Source organism: Cheilinus undulatus, linkage group 17, assembly GCF_018320785.1.
Source record: "Cheilinus undulatus linkage group 17, ASM1832078v1, whole genome shotgun sequence".
Lineage (NCBI taxonomy): Eukaryota > Metazoa > Chordata > Actinopteri > Labriformes > Labridae > Cheilinus > Cheilinus undulatus.
This window is the reverse complement of record NC_054881.1, coordinates 5,025,000-5,042,765: the sequence shown is the minus strand read 5'-3', so window position 1 is coordinate 5,042,765 and position 17,766 is coordinate 5,025,000. Positions and strand designations below refer to the sequence as shown.

General features: G+C 39.6%; 1 protein-coding gene across 1 annotated transcript; it reads left to right on the top strand.

Annotated features, from left to right (window-relative positions):
* The first annotated feature begins 94 nt into the window (after positions 1–94).
* Positions 95–10,094, top strand: LOC121524860 (glycine-rich cell wall structural protein-like). Its single transcript, XM_041810392.1, has 2 exons — positions 95–342; positions 4,103–10,094. Exon 2 carries the CDS (start codon positions 4,340–4,342, stop codon positions 5,831–5,833), a length of 1,494 nt encoding a protein of 497 aa, XP_041666326.1. The 5' UTR covers positions 95–342; positions 4,103–4,339; the 3' UTR covers positions 5,834–10,094.
* Positions 10,095–17,766: the final 7,672 nt, after the last annotated feature.

Sequence of the window (17,766 nt, the reverse complement as noted above, 5' to 3'; positions counted from 1 at the left end):
AAGGAGTCCGTTCACTCTCCTCCCTCTCTGCTCCAGTTTAGAAAGTGAACCTGAAGTGTGGAGAAAACAGAACTCGCGCGGACACGCCAAGATGCCTCCAAACTGCCGGAAACTTTAGAAGAAGAAGAAGAAGAAGAAGAAGAAGAAGAAGGAGAAGGAGCTTCGCGTGATAACGATCGAACGGATATACAAATAACCGTCAGATCAATCGTCTAATCCAATCACCGTCAAAAAAGTCGTGAAGACTCTGCAGTCCATACTACAGACTGTCTGATCCTGCATGCTGCTACACCTGGAGGAGAGCCAGGTGTGTGAGGTTCACCATGAGGAGAGGATCAGTAGGTGAGTGAGCTCTAATACTCTAATAAACAGAATTAGACTGTAGGTCCACTTTATAAGAAAACTAAAACAGTGTGAGATTAAATCTGCAGCTCTTCTGTGATCTGAAGAATGAAGGGATGGTAAATCTCTCACCATACCGTGAATACCTCCATTATCAGGATCTTACCTCCTGCACGCAGACACGCCCTGCACGTAAGGCCTCATCACCTGGAGGAGGCCTCACTTTCAGCTTTATTTCCTTCTCTCTCCTGAATGTGCTGCACAGAAAATCTCTCATCACGTCTAACCTCTAACATTGTTTAGTTTGTAGATTTATGATAAAACTCCGTAAAGTTCCCGCGCTGATCCTGATCAGGACGTAAATGACGTCGTCGAACTTCGATGGAAACAAATAATGACGTTTATCACAGGGTGGTTTATTCACCCTTGTGCCCTCCCCGGGCATTTTTAGCCATTTTTTGCACCTTTTTTTTTTTAACTTGCGATCATTTCATCAGTTTTACACGAATTTTTACAAGAACTTAGTTAAATTTTGGAAATCCAACATGTTTTACACTTACACGTCATTTATACTCTCTCAATAAATTTTGTACCCTCTTTACACCTTCATGGCCAAAAATGTACACGTACAAAACACTACCATTAAATCACCATACATCAATATTTGTTTCTATTTTTTTTAATAAATCTATTTAACAACTTCAGACCTGCTCAAAACTACCAAACATTCATTATTCTCAGAATTTTAACCCTTTAAATGCCAGTTTGATTATTTGAGATATTTTTTATTTTTTACTAGAAAAAACACAGGAAGTGAATTTCATAAAATTAATAGTGCAAAGGTGAGGCTTTGGTGCTGATGAGAGTCCTGGATGGGTCAAAGATTAGCAACAAAATTGATTTGATTGCACTTGTATTTTTTTTTATTTATTTATTTTTTGTAATGCCAGCTTTCATGCGGACATCTCCTGAAACAATCCTGTGTTTATGGAAAACTTTTTTAAAACAAAACTGAAATCGTTTTCGTCTCTGTGTGGACAAGGCCTAAGGATTCAGCCAGGTGCATATATTCACCAACAACTGTTTTTGTTTTGAGTACAGCAAAGGCAGGAGGCCATGTTTTTACACACTCACCTCTTCAAAGACACATGAAACACACCCTTTCAAAGATGACCCGAATCCACTCTAAGACTCTACTATGCAACATTACTTTATCAACACCAACATGACAGCTGATCAACAACCACAACACATCACAACACCACTGCAGCAACACCATCAGATCACCTTCCCTTAGGTCACTAATCCCATAGCAATACACACAAACATCAAAAACAGCACCTACTGCTAAACTGCTCTGCACCCACAGAGAAATCTTCTGAGTCACCTCAATAATTAGATTAATTTCTTTATAGACTCAAAAATTATCCAAACTCTATTTTAAAGTTACTTTTTGGTCATCTGTCAAATCATCTGTAAAAATATTATATATTTTTATCCACTTAAAAGAAGTCGGTCTTTAAAATTACTTCAGCCTGAAATATGCAGTGCTTAACAAATTTATTAGACCACCTGTCATATTTGTCTCAGAGACCATCCAGCATCATGAAGTGCTTTAATGCAGACTCTTTCATTTTCAGTCAGCTCTCCACGTTTTACCATTTTGAACAGGAATGAGGAATTTCAAACTGAATTCACCCAAATTTGAGCCGGCTCACTGGGCTTCTCTGAGAAGTCAGAAATGAATCAAGCATAACATTCAACCACTAAAACTCATTTTTCTGTTCAGGAAGTAAAGAACTATAATTTGACATATTAATCAAGAAATATTCATTTGCTTTACTTTTTTTTCAGTTTTTTCGTAAATCAGTAAATTTGAAAATTCATGGATAACAATAATAATTATATTTTAGCAATAAAAATATCATTTGGGTTAAAGAGCTTCTACATATTGGTGTATTAACCATTGCAGAAACATCAAAAATGATTTTGGTAATGACCAATGTTGTTAATTTAGGGCAGCTGTGGCATAAACCTTACTTTGGTTAGGGTTAGGGTGGTCTAATATTTTTTTTAAGCACTGTACATATCCATTTTTTACAACTTTAAAGGCCAGCATGTTTACACAAATCCACCGCTTCATACTGAAAAAATATAAACAAAAATATATCCATGAAATACATTTCAAGGAGTATTTTCTTATTATGTTTATTAATCCCAGAGATGGGTCAGTGATTGGCAGCAACATTGATTTTGTTGCGTTGCAATTTTTACTTAAGTGTCAGATTTAAAACAAAAAAAAAAATCTCACACTCGTGGCCTCAATGACAAAAAACACCAGCTTCCTGACATAAGCTGTAAAATATTTTATGTTTATATTTTTTCCACTTAAATGAGTCAATCTTTTAAAACTGCTTCAGCCTGAAATATTCTTATCCAACATTAAATGTATCTTTTGGATTTTAACCCTTTAAAGACAAGTGTGTGTTAACACATCTCCACTGTTTTTAATAGAACAACATCACAAAAACTCACAAAATACACACACATACACACACTTTTTTATTTATTTTTATTTTTTTTCAGCATGCTTTGAATGGGAAAAAAGTAGCGCATCTGGTGGACAAGTATAAAAATTAAAATTGAAAGCTAGTAGTCCAAAATGAGAATTTAGCATAGAGCATTAGTTTATGTTAGATAAATGAAGGATCAAAAATGACATTTTCACTGGTTTTCAATGGGACATTTCACCTCCACCAAGGAGGTCATGTGATCAGCAGGTTTGTTAGTTAGTTTGACTGTTAGCAACAGAACTCAAAAAGTTATGGATGGATTTTGATGAAATTTTCAGGAAATGTCAGAAATGGCATAAGGAAGAACTATTTGTATTTTGGGAGTGATCCGGATCACCGTCTGGATCCAGGAATTTTTTAAAGGATCTCATGCATGCATATGAGTGGTGATTTATGAACCTGCTTGCAAGATAAAAATCAAAGAAGTCCACATGTTTGCCAGTCATGAAATGAAAGTTAGTAGTCTTCAATCAGGAATTTCATCAAATAGAATCATGTATTCTGAATAGATTCTGGGATTATAAAGGAAATCTTAGGGCTAATGGTGGAGGTCTGTGCGCTCTGAGTGCTTTTCTAGTTTTTCAATTTGTCAATTTCAATTTCAGTTTGCTTTATTGGCATGAACAGATCAGTTACTGCAGTTTAAAAAAAATAAAAAGGCATTAAATCATATTTACACATAATATAAATTTGCATATTAAATGATTCTACAAAAAATCAATGTGCAATGAAAAAAATCTGATTAATTATAAAACAATAAATCCTAAAAAATAATAGAAATAAAAACAAAGAATTAAAAAAATACATAAAATTTAGTGTGTTTGTTGGGAAGAGACTGGTTGTCCCTCAGGCTATGGCAGGATCGAATTGAATCAAATTGTTTTTAAGAACAAATGTGTCGGTTTTTGTGTAGCTTTTCCATTTTAGGTTAATTTAAGGAACTGGGACCACAATTCTAAAAAAAACAGAAATGAAAATGAATATCCTCTGGCAAGTTTGAGCTGTATTCATTCAACACAGCCAAAATGGCAGAAAAAAAATGAATAAAAAATAAAAACAGAATGGTAAAAAATGTCCCTAGAAACTCTTCAGGGGTTCAGGTAGCATATCTGGCAGCAAATAATGACTGAAAAGTGAGAGTGAGATATTTGCAATGTTTTTTCTGATTAAATCTATTCTCATTTCAGACGTGCTGAGATGAAATGAAGAGGTGAAAACAAACATCAGAGTCTGATTCAAATCTAAACTTCACCAATTCAGACTTCACTCTGATCATTAGACCAAGAGGTGAGAGGAAAACTTCTATCCCTAAAAGACGGGGCAGAGGTCAAGATCAGGCCCTTTATCCGTCTGAGCAAATCACACTAAAAGACACTGAACATGCAGATTCATTCATTCACAAGTTAAGTAGACAGAGACCTGCCATGGAAGAGATTGTAAGCAAGCTTGGAAACATCAGCCGTGAAGTACGACAATACATCGATGAACGCCTTACAGCTGGAAGACTGGGACTTTGGATCTGTGCAGTGGGACTTCTTACAGCTCTGATCCCTTGGGGAGAAAGCTTGGCTGTGGTGGAGGCAATAAGAGGAGCAGCATTAGGAGCAGCAACAGTAGGAGCAATAGGAGTGACAATGGTAGGGCCAACAGGAGCAGCAATAATAGGAGTAGTAAGAGGAGTTTTAGAGGATACTTTATCAGGAAAAATACTAGAAATAGTAGCAAAAATATTAGGAGCAATAGGAGCAGCAATAGTAGCAACAATAGTGGCAGCAGTAAAAGAAGCAAAAGGAGTAATAATAGGAGCTATAGACGGAGCTATATTGGGAACAATAGTAGGAATATTAGCAGCAGTATTAGCAGCCATAGTAGCAGCGATATTAGCAGCAATAGGAGTAGCAATAGGAGGCGCAACAGGAGCAGCAACTGGAGCATCAATAGGAGCAGCAATAGGAGGAGCAGTAGGAGGAGCATCAGTAGGAACAGTAGTGGGACGAATAGGGAGAGCAGTAAGAGTAGATATAGAAGGAAAAATACTGGAAAAGTTAATAGGATTATTGTTAGCAACAGGAGCAGCGTTTATAGTAGCACCTGTAGCAGCAATAGCAGCACCAATAGGTGCAGCGATAGGAGCAGCAACAGGAGGAACAACAGGAGCAGTAAGTGGAGCATTAATAGGAGCAGCAATAGGAGGCACAACAGGAGCAGTAACTGGAGCAGCAGTAGGAGGAGGAATAGCCGGAGCAGTACTAGGAGGAACTGGAAGAGATTTAGGAGAAGCAAAATTAGAAAGACCAGGAGAAATACAAGGAGTAACACAAGGAGCAATACGAGGAGCAATAATAGCAGCAAAAATAGCAGTAAAAATAGCAGCAATAGGAGGAGCAACTGGGACATTGATAGGAGCAGCAATAGGAGGAACAATCATAGGAGCAGCAGTTGCAGGGATGATAGGAGGAGCAACAGCAGGAGCAGCAAGAGCAACAGTAGGAGCAGCAGGTGCATCAACAAAAAGAGACGGAGAAGCAGAAACAGTAAGAGCAATAGTTGGAGCAGTAGTTGGAGCCATTGGAGGAGCAATAGTAGGAGCAATAGCAGAAGGAACAGGAGGAACCATTGAGGGAGCAATAGGAGCAGCATTAGGAGCTGACATAGGGGGACAAATAGGAGCAACAATAGGGGCAAACTTAGTAGAAGAAACAGGATTAGCAAAAGCAGCAATAGCACCGATAATAGGAGCAGCAACAAGAGGAGCAATAGAAGCAGGATTTGGAGCAATAAAAGGAGGAGTAATAGGAGCAGCATTAGGAGCAACAGGAGCAATAGAAGGAAGAACAGGAGCAATGATAGGAGGAGCAATAGGCGGAGGGGTATGTGCTGTGACTGCCATCTGGAACCAGCAGAAGACAGAGATCTAGAGAAACGCACAGAAGAGCTGGTTAAAGACTTTATAGAGATTCTTGGACAGAGTCGTGCTGAGGAGTTGAGGAAATCATCATCAGAGAATACTAGAACAATATCCTGATTGGACTGGATAGAATCCCCTCTTATGGGAGCGCATGCATCAGATTTGGATTCTGGCCGCCTGAAGCTCCGCCAGATGCAGCAATCTTTCGCAATTTTCAACCAGTTTAAGACATGTTTTAATTGTGTTTTTTTTATCCCACTTCTGTGTCGCACGCGTTGCGCACAGCAGCCGGAGGACCAACCCGGTTCCAGGGAGAGCCTCCTCACCACCTCGGCTCCCCCTCTCCAACCGCTTCAAGTCCCTGGCAGATGAGGCTGCGGTCCACTGCAACGACTCTGCGGCACTTCCAGCGCCACCTGCACAGAGGGACCTGGCTCCGGCTGTCGCGGCCTCCAGCTCGGCATCCTCTCCTCCACGAGCTGCCAGCGCTGGGCGGCCCACTGCAACTGGGATGATTCGCCGCAGGATCCTGAGGGAGGCAGTCACCAGACGCTCAGGGTGTCCTCCCCAAGCAAACACCTCTCTGCTCCCCACCCTGCGCCTGCGCCCACCGACCAACCGATTCAGCCTGAATCAGCGCGGATCGAGAGTCCATCAGCCTGGTGCAACGGAAGTCCCCGCACATCCCCTCACCCCCCCAACCCCCTCTACCACCTTAATCATTGGAGATTCAATAACCAGGAACATTTGAATTCTCAAATCCATCACTCACTGCTTCCCCAGAGCGACTGTCCCTGTCATCCCAGACAAACTCCTGCACGTCCTCCCCTCACTCCCTCCCTCTGTCACATAGATTGTAATTCACGTTGGCACGAATGACACCACCTGCAGACAATCAGAGTGCACCAAAAGGATTTTAAGTTGCTTTTTAATGTTTTAAAGGACACAGGAAAGACTGTTTTTTATCTCAGGAATCATACCCACACTCGGCCACGGAGTGGAGCCCTTCAGCCGCCTGTTGGCACTAAACTCCTGGCTCCACTCCACCTGCACCACCCACAATTTTATATTTATTAACAGTTTTGATATTTTCTGGGATCATGAATCTTTATTCAGGAATGATGGGATCCATCCTAACTGGCGGGTTAGCCGAATGCTGTCTGCAAACATTTTATATGCCATCCACTCCTCACAACGTATCTGACAGTCTGCAGACATCAGTACATGCTCCCCAGGTAAGACCACTCCTCTCCCTCATAATAATCTCTGGTCACCCAAACTCACTGCTCACCTAAACCACTCCCTCCTTCCCCCTCCCTACAGTCTCCAACTCCCTCATTCCAGTCCACGCCACCATCAGACAATCTCGCCCACCACCCATCAGACCTCTGACTCACTCCAATCCATATCTAACTGCTACCTCGGCTACCCCGCCCAGCTTTTAACAGTAACCCATCAAACTTTGGACTTTTAAACATTAGATTACTTAATAACAAAACATTTTTATGTCATGATTTTATCACCCAGAATAACCTAGACTTTTTATTTTAACTGAAACCTAGTTGACCCCAGAAGACCACAGTCCCCTTATTGAAGCAGCGCCCCCTGATTTTACCTATCTTCAGCAGCCCCAGCTATCCGGCCGGGGAGGGGGCGTTGCTGTCATTTATACGAACACTTTTAAATGCTCCCATATTTTGAATAACAGTTTTAATTCATTTGAACATCTTGCTTTTATTACTAAATCCAAAGATCCTGTTTTAATCATAATAATATACAGACAACCAAGGCCCAGCAGTGTTTTTATTCAAGAGTTTTCAGAGTTTTTATCACATTTTGTTTCAAAATAAGACAGAATTCTTGTTTTAGGTGATTTTAATATACATATATGCTGTCCTTCTCAATCTCTGTCTATTGATTTTATGGAAACTCTTGACTCTTTTAATCTCACCCAGGCAATACAAGAACCCACTCACTCTAAAGGCCACACACTGGATCTGGTTTAGACAGTGGTCTTAATCCTGATGGTTTTATTACTAAGGATATCTGTGTGTCGGACCACAAACTGGTTTTATTTAACATGGTTTTATTTCAGCCAGCTTTTAATGAAAATGCACCTGTTTTCAATTCAGAGTCTGCTGGTAGGTTTAAGGAGATCTTTGATTCTGCATCTTTAACTGCCTTTAACCCAAATTTTAACACAGAAGAGCTGGTCTCTCTTTTTAACCACACTTGTAAATCTGCCCTGGACTCTGTCGCACCTTTTAAAGAAAAAAGGTCAAACAGTACACCCCAGCTGTGGCTGACAGAGTCCACAAATGATTTTAAACACGCTGTGGTCCAACCTTTTTTAAAGAAACCAAACCTCAACCCCTCTGATTTTAGAAATTTTAGACCAATTTCAAAACTTCCATTTTTATCCAAGGTTTTAGAGAAGGTGGTTTCTTCACAGCTTTTATCTTTTATGTCTCACAACAACCTCTTTGAGAAATTCCAGTCTGGCTTTAGAGCAGGTCACAGCACTGAGACGGCCCTCCTCAAGGTGACCAATAAGTGGAGGGAGCCATTTTAATTCTTTAAGATCTCAGTGCAGCTTTTGATACCATTGATCACAGTATCTTAATAGAACATCTTAGAAACTGGGTGGGCATCAGGGACACTGGTCTTAGCTGGTTTTATTCTTATCTTTTAGAGAGAACCTTTGCGGTCACCATAGGTAACCACTCCTCCTCTACCTCTACTCTTACCTGTGGTGTACCACAAGGTTCAGTTTTAGGCCCGATTTTATTTTCTATTTATATGCTGCCTCTTGGTCAAATCATTCAGAATCATAGGGTCTCTGTTCACTGCTATGCAGACGGCACACAGATATACCTGCCCCTGAGATCTGAGGACCCTAGAAGCCTAGCTGCTGTTACAGAATTATATCAACTGCTGGATGGCTCAGAATTTTCTACAACTCAGTAACTCAAAATCAGAAATAATTATTTTCAACATTCAATACTCCACCCAGTCCAATCTCAGTTCCCTCTCAGAAAACATCAGACCCACAGCCAGAAATCTAGGAATAATATTTGATTCAGATCTCACTTTTGCCACCCATATCAGTAAAGTTGTCCAGTCATGTTTCTTCCGCATCAGAACTTTTGCCAAAATAAATCAGTGAAAAAGTCATCCATGCACTCATCTTCTCCAGACTTGATTACTGTAACTCTCTCCTCTACGGCATCGCTCGAAAATCCCTCTCCCACCCTCAGTTAGTTCACAACGCAGCAGCTAGGCTTCTAACTGGTTTTAACAGACAGCATCACATCACCCCCATTTTAGTACACTGGCTCCCTGTACGTTTTAGAATTGATTTTAAGATTTTACTTATCACTTTAAAAGCACTGAAGGGCCTAACTACCTAACAGAACTTTTAACCCCCTATGAGCCAGGCCGCAGCCTTAGATCCTCCGGCGGGGGCCTCCTGGTCATTCCAAGGTCGAGGCTTAAGACTAAAGGTGACAGGGCCTTCTCTGTCAGGGCGCCTCGACTTTGGAACAACCTGCATGAGGGGATAAGGCATGCAGAATCAGCGACATCTTTTAAATCACTTCATTTTTATAGACTTGCTTTTACGTGATGTCGTCTTCTGTCTTTTACTGTGTCCCATCTTTTATCACTTTTCTTTACTTCTCTGTCATATCTGACCTTAAAGCCCCTTTATTTGCTCTTCTCGGCTTTGTATTTTATGCTTATTGAATGTTTGTGATATGTGCACTTCTCTTACTTGGTTTTTAGAGCCCCCCTGCTTTTATTGTGTCTCTCTCTTTTTACAGCTATATCGGTTTTACCAGACTATTATCATTACCATGATTAACATCTTTTACTGTCTGGAATTTTAATTTTGTATGCTGACTTATTAATCTCTACACATTTTAACTGTTTTTATTCTCCTCCTTACCATTTTGATTTATATTCCTTTCCGTCTCTTCCTAATATTTTAAATGCTTTAACATTTCTGGTCCTTAGGTCTCTTTTATGTAGTTGGTTCCTGTGTTGCCTGGATTGGTCTAGATTATTCTGGGTTTTTATTACAAATTGTTTCATATCTTGGTTTTCTGATGTCCTCCTAAATTGACATAATTTTTTGTGCTTAGATTGTTCAGCTAGTTTTTTATGATGGAATTACACTGTTGGCCGAGTTTTTCATGGGTTCTTCTGTTGTTGGGGTTTGTCTTTCTTGTGATGTTTTGCTGTTGTGTTTGATGCTTTGTAATTCTGCTTATTGCCAAAGCACTTTGTTAACCTCTGTTTTTAAAGGTGCTGTACAAATAAAGTTATTACTATTATTATTATGGGAGCCTTATTCAACACCATCACCAGCATGTTTCATAATAATGAGGACGCATTGAGAACACTTAGATTCCTCCCATAGACCTAAAACATGCTTGTTAGGCTAATTGGTGACTCTAAATTGCCCGTAGATGTGAGTGAGCATGACTGCTTGTCTCTTTGTCAGCCCTGTGATTGACTGGTGACCATTCCACGGCGTACCCCACCTCTCGCCCAGTGACCCCAGAATGGATAAGAGGTGTAGAAAAAGGATGGGTCACTGACTGTGAAGAGACACTGATGTAATCTGGGAGGATTCAGAAGAAAACACTCAGACAGCAGGCAAGAGACGACACTGATCAGCCAGTTTTCAGTTTCATTTCTTGTAAATTTACAACTCAATAATTTCATACAATTATGACTTTATATACTTTGACATTTCTAGTTTGTAATCTAAAAATTAACAACTTTTTAATGTCAAACATTAGGAGTTTGGTATCTCATAAATTTATAACAAGCTTGAAATGTAGAGCGTTCTACCCTCAAGAATCAACACATCCTTGTTTTTTTAATTTGTTAGGTGGCCCTAATACGCCGTCACAGTTTTGCATTTGCACACTGCAGCAAAAATCTTTCTGTTCACATTCCAGATTACACAATATGTTTAACATTAGAGGTGTCTTTGAATAAGGATTTTCATAGTCGAATCTGATTCGTCAGCTTTTGCCTTTAGTCGACTTATCGTCGTATCAGCGTTTCCGCTAGACTTTTTTTTTTGTCCCCGGTCAAAATGACCAGCAGTCCTCAAAAATTCTGGCCATTTAGAACAACTACTGGACATTTGCTTTAACATTATTTTGCTGCAATAACAGCAGCAACGCACATAAATGTGGTATTCTGTGATACATCGATACATACAAGTCTGCGCTAAACGGGAGAGAGGACACATTTTTATTTTTATTTTATTTTTATTATTTCAGCCTCTTCACTACTCACAGTGATGACTAACTCAAAATCCCTCCATACCACTGATGATATTAAGCCTTTGGTTAACCAGGAAAACCTCACTTAGATTAAAATTCTGCTTTACGAGAAAGCTCTGGTCAAACTTTCCCTGCATAGTCCCCAGCAGTGCTGCGCATGCTCAGAGAGATAGATTTGCTTTGACGTCATCGTGCATACACAATTAGCTATGTGCTTGCCGTCTGAGGAGATAAACAACCCCAGTACCGCAGGACAGTAGATGTAGTAAGATAAGGCTACTTTTAGTTTATATTAATGCATTCTCGCAACATATCTTCTGGGCTAAACAAAATATGATATGCAGGTATTCAGTATTTACTTGTCTGGTCATTTGCATGTTTTCTGCCAGACATTTTGACCAGTTATGATTTTATCTGCCGGACTTCCGCCCTTTTTACCGGCAAATGCTGGCTAACGGAAACTCAGGCTTGGCAGCACCCCCATGTAGTCAGAATGGTACAATCTTGGTTACATAACATTCGACTATGAGGTTCATAGTCAATCAGACTCCTCTAAACCAAATCGTCGAATCGCCAACTATTCCGGGTCACCCCTAATAAACATGGCTCTGTTTATGTTTCTGGATAATCAAAATCCACACATCCTGTCTTTTTGTCATATTTTAATTTTGTAAAAATGTTCTGCTATAATTGATCCTGTTATTTTTCTCTTTTTGAAGAGATTTGCCTCTAAGCTTTCTTACGTGCTCCAGATTTTCCTCTCAGTTTAATTTTCATGTTCTAATTAGCTATAATAGCTGTAATATTGATTTAATTGAATGTCATTAGACTCTAAACTTGATTCATGTTAATCCTGTAGATTCTTGTTAAAGTTTGATTCATTTAATTCTATTATTTCAACACATTCCTGATGTTAGGAATCTTGAGACGCTGGAATGCTTTAATATATAAACCCTCTATTTCTGACATTCCTGCAAACTTTAAGAAATCCAGTTTTTGCTGTTTTATTTTTCCATGCATTCCTCTGTGTGATGTACAGATATTTACCCTCAATAAAAGTGAATTATAATGGAGTTGTAATTGTTTTTATGACCCTAGGTTATCCTTGAATCAGAGTGGACGATGAAGACATTTGAAGAAATTCCTCTTGGGCATTCTTGACAATAACTGAGATCTCCTATTACAAAGAAAGAAATTAACACTCTGAAAGTGATGGATGGTCAGAAACAACCGTACATAATCATTCTCCTCTTTCTCTGTATCAAATAAACGTCTCCTTGCTGCTCTGTTTATTATACTTATAGATCATGTACGTATGTGCTTGTGGTGTGAATTTTGAAGTATGTCCCATTGAAAGCTGCTGTTGATTCTGGATACAATCAAATAAATATATCGATAAATATTGATTTACACATCAGGAATTTTAATGTGATTTTCATGAGATTGGTCAGTGATTGGCAGAAATGCTGATTTTGATGCTTTGTTGTTTATTTTATTTTTTGCACTGTCAGATTTTTTTAAAAGCTTGCACTTGAAGTCCTGATGACAAAAATGTCAGCTTCTCAAAAACTGTGGTGAAATTATTATTATTAAAATTGTTATATATTAATATTTTTTCCCCTTAAAACGAGTCAATTTTTAAAAACGACTTAAGTCTGAAATCCAGAGGTGGATTGGTAATCCAGACGTTTTCCCGGTAGGCCGTCTTACTTTGGGACATTTATTTATTTATTGTTTATTTTTCTCGAAGCACCGCCCACAGAGCAGGAGCAGCGGCCCATTGGGTGTTTGTGTAATAATTACAGTTGATTGGCCCAATCACGTCTCCTAAAGGTCTGTTATCTCCCTCCCCTCTCCTCTCTGCTCAAATTTAGGAAGTGAAACTAAAGTTTCTGGAGAAGACGAAACTTGAACGTGAAAACGAGCGATCGGATATACAAATAACCGTCAGATCATAAAAACTTTCGATCGAGATGCGAAAACTTGTAAAGACTCTGCAGTCCATACTACAGACTGTCTGATTCTGCATGCAGCTACAGGTGGAGGAGGAGATCCAGGTGTGTGAGGTTCACTGAAGAGAGGATCAGTGGGTGAGTGATCTCTGTGATAATACTCTAATAAACAGAATTAGACTGTAGGTCCACTTTATAAGAAAACAGTTTGAGATTAAATCTGCAGCTCTACTGTGATCTGAAGAATGAAGGGATGGTAAATGACTCTGTTATCAGGCTCTTACCTCCTGCACAGACAACGCCCTGCATTTAGGGCCTCATCACCTGGAGGAGGCCTCACTTTCAGCTGTTTCTCCCTCTCTCTCTCTGCATACAGGCCTGTGAGAAATATGATCGAGGTAGTGCATGTACAACGTTGACCAAATATTACCTTTCCCTGGGCGTCACACATGAGTAAATTAACCCTAAGCTATTAACGCTGGTTCTGATCAGAAAGTAGGGGAGACCGGGGGCAAGTGTAACATTTTTTACATTTTCCATCTAACTTACAGATAACTACACACACCATTTTTAAATGTAAGAAACATAATATATTTTTGCACTAGTTACTAAAGCTATTGCTGTATTTTAACTCATAAAGGCATGACTGTTTTTTTTTGTTTTGTTTTGTTTTGTTTTGTTTTGTTTTGTTTTTCAATCCAATCCCCATAACAGGGGTAACATTGACCAGAAACATCATATTTATCCTCTAATTTTCAGATTGGGATTAACTCAAAGCAAAAGATTTATCTATTTATAGGAACACCAAAACTTATTGCATTGATAAGTCACAGTAAGGATTATTTTTAACTTAGTACATTTTTATTATTTGGATCTTTGCAGATCCAAATAACGCACTGTCGGTCTTTAAAATTACTTCATCCTGAAATATACATATCCATTTTTTAAAACTTTAAAAGCCAGAATGTTTACACAACCCCACTGTTTCTTATTAAAATATATATATATATATAACATATATATCCATAAAACACATTTCAAAGAGTATTTGCTTATTACATTGATTTTGTTGCTTTCCTATATTTTCACAGCTCCCTAAAATCAGCTGTAAAACACACTGCCTGGCCAAAAAAAAGGTCGCCACCAAAAAAAAGGTCACACACTCTAATATTTCATTGGACCGCCTTTAGCTTTGATTACAGCACGCATTTGCTGTGGCATTGTTTCGATAAGCTTCTGCAATGTCACAAGATTTATTTTCATCCAGTGTTGCATTAATTTTAATATTGATGATGGGAGAGTCTGACCACTGCGTAAAGCCTTCTCCAGCACATCCCAAAGATTCTCAATGGGGTTAAGGTCTGGACTCTGTGATGGCCAATCCATGTGTGAAAATGATGTCTCATGCTCCCTGAACCACTCTTTCACAATTTGAGCCCAATGAATCCTGGCATTGTCATCTTGGAATATGCCCGTGCCATTAGGGAAGAAAAAAATCCATTGATGGAATAACCTGGTCATTCAGTATATTCAGGTAGTCAGCTGACCTCATTCTTTGGGCACATAATGTTGCTGAACCCAGACCTGACCAACTGCAGCAACCCCAGATCATAGCACTGCCCCACAGGCTTGTACAGTAGGCACTAGGCATGATGGGTACATCACTTTGCCTGCCTCTCTTCTTACCCTGATGCGCCCATCACTCTGGAACAAGGTCAGTCTGGACTCATCAGACCACATGACCTTCTTCCATTCCTCCAGAGTCCAATCTTTATGCTCCCTAGCAAACTGAAGCCTTTTTTGCATGCCAATGATTTGACTCTTCTTAAACAGACTAACATCTTTTCCACGACCACAGGATGTGTCTTTTAACATGGTTGTTTAATAAATGAGAAGTTACTCATTGCATCAGCTGGGGTTAAACAACTTGTTGCCAGCTGAAAGATAATCGCCCATGCAGTGGGCCAGGCAGTGTATTTAATATTAATATTTTATTCCACTCAAATGAGTCAAGCTTTTAAAAGTGCTTCAGCCTGAAATATTCTTATCAAACATTAATTGTATCTTTTGGATTTTAACCCTTTAAAGACAAATGTGTTTACACATCTTCACTGTTTTTAATAGAACAAAATCACAAAAACGTACCTGTCCCAAAGTCAGACGGCCCACCGGGAAAATGCCTGGATTACCAGTCCACCTCTGTAGTCAGACTTAAGTGGTTTGAAAAGATTATTTGGTTTAAGTGGGATAAATATTCATATATAATAATTATAATAATATTATAATTTTACCACAGTTTTGGGAGGTGACATTTTTGTCATCAGGGTCATCAAGTTTTTTTTTTTAAATCTGACACTGCAAAAAATTCGATAAAAAAACAACAAAGCATCAAAATCAGCATTTCTGCCAAAATAAACACACACCAATTTCCATCATCAATACCAGCAGTCACTTATCAATTCAGTAGTAAGGCACCTTTGCAGAAAATTGTAAAAAGTGTGAAATTTTGCAGCATGCTTTAAATACGAAAAGTAGCACCATCTGGTGGACAAATACAATATTAAAAATTAAAAGTAGTCCAAAATGAAATCTTAACATAAAGGAATGCATTAGTTTATGTTAAGAGAAATGTGTGATCAAAAATGGCATTTTTAATGGAACATTTATTGTCCTTATGATCAAATGTTTTTTTTTAGCGTTGCCATTTTAGGTTCATTTAAGGAGCTGAGACCACAATTCTAAAATGTTTTAAAAATGAATATCCTCTGGAAAATCTGAGCTTTATTCATTCAACACAGCCAAAATGGCTGAGAAAAGAAACAGAATGCTGGTGAAAAGTGAGATATTTTCAATGTTTTTTTTTTCCTGATTGAGTCTATTCTCATTTCAGATGTGCTGAGATGAAATGAAGAGGTGAAAACAAACATCAGAGTCTGATTCAAATCTAAACTTCACCAACTCAAACTTCACTCTGATCATTAGACGGTGAGAGGAAAACTTCCATCCCTAAAAGAAGGGGGGAACATCAAGACTGGGCCATTTATCTGTCTGAATGAATCACCCTTAAAGACACTGAACATTCAGATTCATTCGTTCACAAGTTAAGTAGACAGAGACCTGCCATGGAAGAGATTGTGAGCAAGCTTGGAAACATCAGCCGTGAAGTACGACAATACATCGATGAATGCATTACAGCCAGAATACTGGGACTTTGGGTCTGTGCAGTGGGACTTCTTACAGCTCTGGTCTCTTGGGGAGGAAGCTTGGCTGTGGTGGAGGCAATAAGAGGAGCAGCATTAGGAGCAGCAACAGTAGGAGCAATAGGAGTGACAATGGTAGGGCCAACAGGAGCAGCAATAATAGGAGTGATAAGAAGAGTTTTAGAGGACGCTTTATCTGGAACAATATCAGAAATAGTAGCAAAAATAATAGGAGCAATAGGAGCAGCAATAGTAGCAACAATGGTAGCAGCAGTAAAAGAAGCAAAAGGAGTAATAGTAGGAGCTATAGATGGAACTATATTAGGAATAATAGTAGGAATATTAGCAGCAATAGTAGCAGCTTTAGTAGCAGCAGTAGGTGCAGCAATAGGAGTAGCAATAGGAGTAATAGGAGGCACAACAGGAGCAGCAACTGGAGCATCAATAGGAGCAGCAATAGGAGGAGGAATAGTAGGAGCAGTAGTTGGAGGAATAGTAGGAGCATTAGTGGGAGGAATAGGGGGAGCAGTAAGAGTAGATATAGAGGGAAAGATACTTGAAAAGTTAATAGGATTATTTGTAGCAACAGGAGCAGCATTTATAGTAGCGCCTGTAGCATCAATAGCAGCACCAACAGGTGCAGCAATAGGAGCAGCAATAGGAGGCACAACAGGAGCAGTAAGTGGAGCATCAATAGGAGCAGCAGTAGGAGGAGGAATAGCCGGAGCAGTACTGGGAAGATTTGGAGGAGATTTAGGAGAAACATCAGGAGGAAGACCAGGAGAAAGACCAGAAGAAAGATCAGGAGAAAGACCAAGAGAGAGACCAGGAATACAAGGAGCAAAACAAGGAGCAATACGAGGAGCAATAATAGCAGCAAAAATAGCAGCAAAAATAGCAGCAATAGGAGCAGCAATAGGAGGAGCAACTGCGACAGCAATAGGAGGAGCAGTAGGAGGAACGATCATAGGAGCAGCAGTTGCAGGGATGATAGGAGGAGCAACAGCAGGAGCAGCCAGAGCAACAGTAGGAGAATCAGGTGCATCAACAAAAAGAGAGAGAGCAATAGATGGAGCAGTTGTTGGAACCATTGGAGGAGCAATAGTTGGAGCAATAGCAGGAGGAACAGGAGGAACCATTGAGGGAGCAATAGGAGCAGCATTAGGAGCTGACATAGGGGGAGAAATGGGAGCAGCAATAGGGGCAAACATAAGAGAAGAAACTGGATCAGCAATAGCAGTAATGGCATCGATAGGAGCAGCAACAAGAGGAGCTATAGAAGCAGGATTTGGAGCAATAAAAGGAGGAGTAACAGGCGCAGCATTAGGAGCAGCATTAGGAGCAACAGGAGCATTAGAAGGGGGAACAGGAGCAGTAACAGGAGCAATGATAGGAGGAGCAATAGGAGGAGGGGTATGTGCTGTGACTGCCATCTGGAACCAGCAGAAGACAGAGAGCTAGAGAAATGATTCTTAGAGTCGTGCTGAGGAG